General features: G+C 46.5%; 1 protein-coding gene across 1 annotated transcript in view; it reads left to right on the plus strand.

Moving 5' to 3' along the window:
* LOC142570468 (facilitated trehalose transporter Tret1-like) overlaps nt 1–5,503 on the plus strand; it is a 32,103-nt gene extending 26,600 nt beyond the window's left edge. The window contains exon 4 of the mRNA XM_075678852.1: nt 5,158–5,503. Coding sequence (XP_075534967.1) covers nt 5,158–5,503 — 346 coding nt within the window. The remainder of the gene's footprint in view (nt 1–5,157) is intronic.
* The last annotated feature ends 497 nt before the right edge of the window (nt 5,504–6,000 follow it).

Raw genomic sequence — 6,000 nt, forward strand, 5'->3', positions numbered from 1 at the left:
CCGGAAACAGTGATGGGTGAGCGTGGTAGCGACTGTATGCTCGCACTGGTGGGAAGCAGACCGCAAGTTCGGCCCGTGGCGTGAATGCTCACTCATTTGTTCACGAAGTCGAGGCCCGTTTGGTATGTGCTTCGTGAACATTTAGATTATTTCTGCAATCAAAGTGCTTTCATATTTTCGAGTCCAACCACTTTGATTGTACACAAATCAAGCTAAGCTCTTTCTCGCCCAAATGTTTGTCAGCAAAACGACGCTTCTACGCGTGGTGCGCAATTCAACATGTTCCCGCGGTAGTGCATAGGAGTACTAGTATTCTAGAACACTAAAGCCATGGGGACGGTCGCGCTTTTGATTTCGGAAGCATGCCATCTCGTGAATAGCTAAGTGAGCTGCAGGGGCAAATTTTCGCTCCCAGATGTCATCAGAAATTTAATATTTTTTAAAGATAGCGTGCGAAATAATGCCATGCACACCGCTATGCATTGACAGACGCCATGTTTCTGTCGTTCCAGTCAAAGATGATGATCATAATGATTATTTTTAATGAAATCCCCTTCGACACGGGGCGCCGACAAATAATCACCTGGACTGCTTGACCTAATCTGTAATATGTATATGTGTGTCAGTCTAGCATTTTCCATATATCTCTTTGACATTTCCATTCTTTTCAACAATAAAACCTCTATCTCTATATTGTACAGTTACCTGGGCTTGTATCGATTCCGGTTCTATTAATATGTCCCGCGCTATTTTCCCACCAATATTCTGAGCGGCTCGGCCTTATCTCCACTGCTGAGCAGTTAATGAATGCTTCCATCCGTGTGGAATCGCAGCGCTTTTGAAGAGTGGGTGTTCCCTACGGGTCCTGCTGGGTGAATAGAGTAGTAAACAAAAATCACTTAAACGTAATTGATGACTAAACGGAACAACTGCCCCTATACTGGTTGGTATTGTATTTAGGTAATGCAAAGAAACTCTGGTTAATCAGAACCAAAATTGTTGCTATTCTAACTAAGCAGAAAAACAGAAGCGAGCACTAAATTATTTTTTACAGCTAAAGCCACATTATGATTTTCTTTCTTAGACTCCTGTCAGTTACGCAGAAAGCAATACACAAAAAGCAGTGGCAAAGACTCAAGCTAGCCAAACTGTGATATATATTTAATCCAAAGCATGTGCAGATCAAACAGCTTGGCCGCAATACCACTCGCCTCATAGACTGCTTAAATGAGCACGAATGAAATTTCAGGCACTTCGCACCTGGAATAATTTGGATTGCCACGAGCCTCGTGCTCATGTGGCCACCGACTCGAGCGGTAGGAGCGAGGTGTTTTCCTTTCATACGTCAACAGTGCCTCCTCTAAATGACGACTGGCAAAGTCTAGCCAATCCAGCAGTCGTCCACCGCATTCGAACCACAAGAAAAATTAGCTGCTGCATTCGCTTTACTATTAACCTGTCTAACAGTATTAGGAGGGTGCCTGACATATAGTGCTGCTTCTCTCCACGGCTCTCTTAGTAAGCGGAGCTCCTCCTGATATGTTCCTATGGGTGGGCGGCGCAACCCGGACGAAGGACGAGAGGAAGTACACAATACGAGCGCAGACTGCGCAGATCAGTTTCTTTATCCTGCAGAGTCATAGAAGTCTGGCTGGCGCATGTGCCTGAGTTCACATGCATGAAGTAGGCCTCTACAATCTCGCGGTTAATTTGATTAATATTTTTATACAGTATTTTCGTTTGTTTAAACATAGGATAAACAAACTGCAGGATAAGGAAATTGATTTTTTGAATGACAAGATAGGATAACACCCTTGTAAACGTCACTTTACATTTGTTTACATTTTCTGTATATTACAGTCCTTTGCTTGAAATAATAAACCAGTTATTAGTCTGCGCTCGTATTGTGTACTTCCTCTCGTCCTTCGCCCGGGTTGCGCCACCCACCCATAGGGACATGTTCAATCACCAACTCGGCCAGCTTGCCGTGTTAATCCTCTTAATACGAACGCATTTCTCCAGTCGCCCCCCCTCCCCCGTCCTATTTCGCGTGGCGTCCTACTGTACCCTCGCATTTCATTACGATAAGCAGATGTGTTACGGACTCTTGCTGCAGCATACACGTCTCATCCTATTACGAATATTTACACCGCTAAGTTTGAAAGACTAAATCTTTCTTCACGAGTTACCACCACTGTTCCGTATCGGGTCAGTTTCTAGCCTCTTATGGAGCGCCGATGCCGAAGGTAGCGCATTCTATAAAATGTGGCCTGATACGTGCCAGTGACTATGTGCTTGGTACGACTGGTGATTGTGATCTTCAAAATATATGTGCTTATATAATAAATAGACATAACATAACTGTGCGACGACAGGGTTACAACAGAGGGCCCCTAGCACAGAAGCCTGATGCTCTAATGATTAGACCATGGCCGCTTGCCTCAGCAGGCAGAATGGAAAATATAAATGTCCCCGCCCTCCCATTTGAGCCAGTGTGTTGAGGCCTTTGGCACGTTTTATAGCAATATCAATTATTTCAACACTCCATGAGATCTTTCTCCACCGTCGGTAATTGCACACAAAAAAAATATTGATTTCTTATGTTTTAATACATTTCCACATCACCATTGCCCCCATTAACTGTACGCCTTATCTTTGCGTGAGTATTTGAACACCAGTCGACGAAATAGCGTGTTCGTCTTCCAACCACACAGACTGGCACAGAAGCACCTGTTTTCTAAGATATCAGGATAGACAGCTTTGCTTGCTGGAATTATTTATAACACAGTTATGCAGACAGACGCTGCCAGCTTGTGCCATTGTCATCCTACACGTAGCACACATGGTGGTGCCTGTCGGCGCGGGGTTTCCGCAGCGAAGCATCACATCCATATCATCGCGCAAACATGCCCCGCATGTTTACTGTTAGAACGCCAACTGAAGAGATCCTGTGAATGGCTAATCGCGCTAAAGCAAGGAGGGCCCGCGTTGTTCCTGCGGCGTCCAGATGCAGGAACAACGTGCTACAGCCTGTCCGGCGCACGCTGCAGCTCATCGCTGGGGGCACCCAGACGGGGCGCGGTGGGCACAGGAAGCCAACGCTAAGCGACGATGCCGAAAACCATGCGGTTGAAAAGCGCCGTGCGAACGAACATAGCACCCGCCGTGAGTCTGCCGCTGTACAGGAACGCGAGGAGGACGGAAGGCGACAACAGCGACAATACCCTTTGGTTCTAGCCGATGCTGCTCGCGGTCATCGAGTTCTTTCTGCCCATGTCTGCCTGCACACGTCCCGCAACGCTTGTTTACTTAGCCAGCTTATGTTTACTGCAATTCATGTTACCACCTAAGCTACGAGCCTTATCTCGGGTAATATTCTGACATGTTGCTGTCGCATTCATTGTTTCACCCTTATGACGAAATTGTGATTTTTTTAAGGCGAATAAATCGATAAAATTGTTCTGTGGCTGTATTCGAACAGCGGACCTCTAACACAGACTACTGTAACATTGTAGAGCAGAAATGTATTGCAACCATTACACCGCGGAAGATTTTCTCTCATAACGGCGTGCCTCATGCTCGGTGAGGCACGCCGGGGTCATCTCATTCAATGACCCCTGTCAAAACTCGCTGTCAAAACACTGGCGGGAAGAAAGAGCGGAGGAAGCAGTTAGCGAATTGACCTTATTGGAACCTCTCGCTTCAAGGCGAACTAAGCGGCGAAACACAGCCCACACGAAGCCATCAGCCTTCGGCGCGCGTAGATTCTGTACACATCACTGATCGCATTCAAGATAGGGCCCGCGCGCTCGCACTATGCCGCGAGATACGCAGCCAAAATAAAAAAAAAAACAATGTGCGCTATTGGTAGCATAATATGTATATGTATATCCGTAGCATTTTAAACTCGCCTTACAAGATGAGCTTAAAGCATCATCAGCGTACAGCGAGTGTGTCCTTGCGAATGATCTCGCTAAACATAGACTGCCACATGCGCGGAGTGGGCAGAGTTCTTGTCTTTCTGACTTCAGGACAAAGACTAACACTTAGTAATAGCTCGCAACAAGCTATAAGCAACATCACTGCATCGTATAGGCAGGTAACGTGTGCAGTACAGAGAGGTAACACGTACGTAAGTAATAGCTGGGCAAGAAAACCGAAATAAATATAGTGCGATTCTTACGTACGAGGGTATTAATGCGGAAGCTATTGGTTTCGCAAACGACGACAATTGCGGTATACGCTGCACGCGGCTACAAACTCCTACTGCACCAAATTCTACTCAAAGAAGAAGTTCTCCCCACTGAAAGTCGCGGCACGTTGTTCAACCCGATCCTTATTAAAGTACATATATGTTCCGTACGCAAAGCAGGCATGCAACATGTGTTTGTTTCTTCTCGCGCAGCACTTTTTTACGACTTTCGCTCGGCCCTTTGTCACAGATCGATGCACCCTTATCATGATATCGTGCATAAACCGCGTAAATGCCCTCTTGATTACAAATGTTTACGTGCTTACTGGAAAGGCGTTCCCACGAGCGGTTTCTATGCATATTACCAGGGTATGGTTGACAGCTTCAACAATCGATTGCGCTCTGCATTCCACTTGAGTGATCCTTGCAGTCTTATTTCCGCCGTCTGAAGTGTGAAAGAAGAAGAGGCAATGTATTTGTAGTAATAACGTCTTGGGGGAGTGCTATTTGGTTCATTTTTCACATAAGCACAACCGACGGGACTAAATGTGATGCAAAATGTGGCGGATGTATTTATTTTTATTTTAGATGAATGTGTATGTGTTGGTGTGCTTGTTTCAGTCGTGCTTTATTATTTTATAATGCAGAAAAGACTTGGCTCAGTATTCTCAAACAATCCTTAGTTCCAAGCTCTTCTTCCATCCCATCGAGTTGAGTGCAGTATCTTTCTTCGACAGGAGAGTACAGCACGCTTCTGAAGGACTGCTGTGCGGTGTCAATAAAGTGCAGTGACTACATAGATCAAGGCACTAGGTTAAGATTCTAGCGCCGAGGCGGAAATGTTGAGTGGACGACCATTCTAGAATACGCCGTTAGGATCGGCTTAGGCAGATTCAATATGCGTGCAATTTATCTACGCCCTCACGGTGGCACTTTCAACACCACTGCCCACTTTACCCGCGCAGCGACTGGGCTGTGGACAAGGAGGACATCACAGCCAGCTTGGACGCCGTGCTTTCGGTGGGCCTGTTAGTGACGGCCTACTCGATCGGCATGTGTCACGTGCCCGTGCTCCTCACTGGCGAGCTCATCCCTTTGCGGCTGCGCTACCTCACCTCGTCGATTGTGTGGGCGTCGCGTTGGTCGCTGACCTTCGCGATGCTTCACTTCGATGAAGACGTGATCAGCGCTTTTCACAACACGGGAGCGCTACTGACGCTAAGCGTGACGGTAGCAGTGGTGGCCGCCACTGCCATCGCTCTTGTCCCCGAAACCGAAGGCCGAACGCTATCGGAAATTGAGCGCAGCTGACTGATGTCACCTGTCGCACCGCTTTGTCGTCGTCCTGGTAGAACAATTACAAAATCACATTTCTGTTTGTCGTTGCAGCATTTGTAGGTAATGCTTGTGCGATGAGTAGGGAAATGCATTGTTCCTTATGGTAAGATCAATCAACCTGCGCTGCAAAATTATTGTACACATTGATATCAGTATTTTGCTGCTTATTTCTTTCATTACCATTGTGTGTGTGTGTGTGTGTGTGTGTGTGTGTGTGTGTGTGTGTGTGTGTGTGTGTGTGTGTGTGTGTGTGTGTGTGTGTGTGTGTGTGTGTGTGTGTGTGTGTGTGTGTGTGTGTGTGTGTGTGTGTGTGTGTGTGTGTGTGCGTGCGTGCGTGCGTGTGTGTGTGTGTGTGTGTGTGTGTGTGTGTGTGTGTGTGTTTCTTCATAACATTTAACGTGGAAATTCCAATGGCATTCGATATAACCTCGCTTCCTGAAACTGCGCCAATACGGTAGTAAGTTGATCAT

This window comes from Dermacentor variabilis, chromosome 2 (genome assembly GCF_050947875.1).
Source record: "Dermacentor variabilis isolate Ectoservices chromosome 2, ASM5094787v1, whole genome shotgun sequence".
NCBI classification, from domain to species: Eukaryota; Metazoa; Arthropoda; class Arachnida; order Ixodida; family Ixodidae; genus Dermacentor; species Dermacentor variabilis.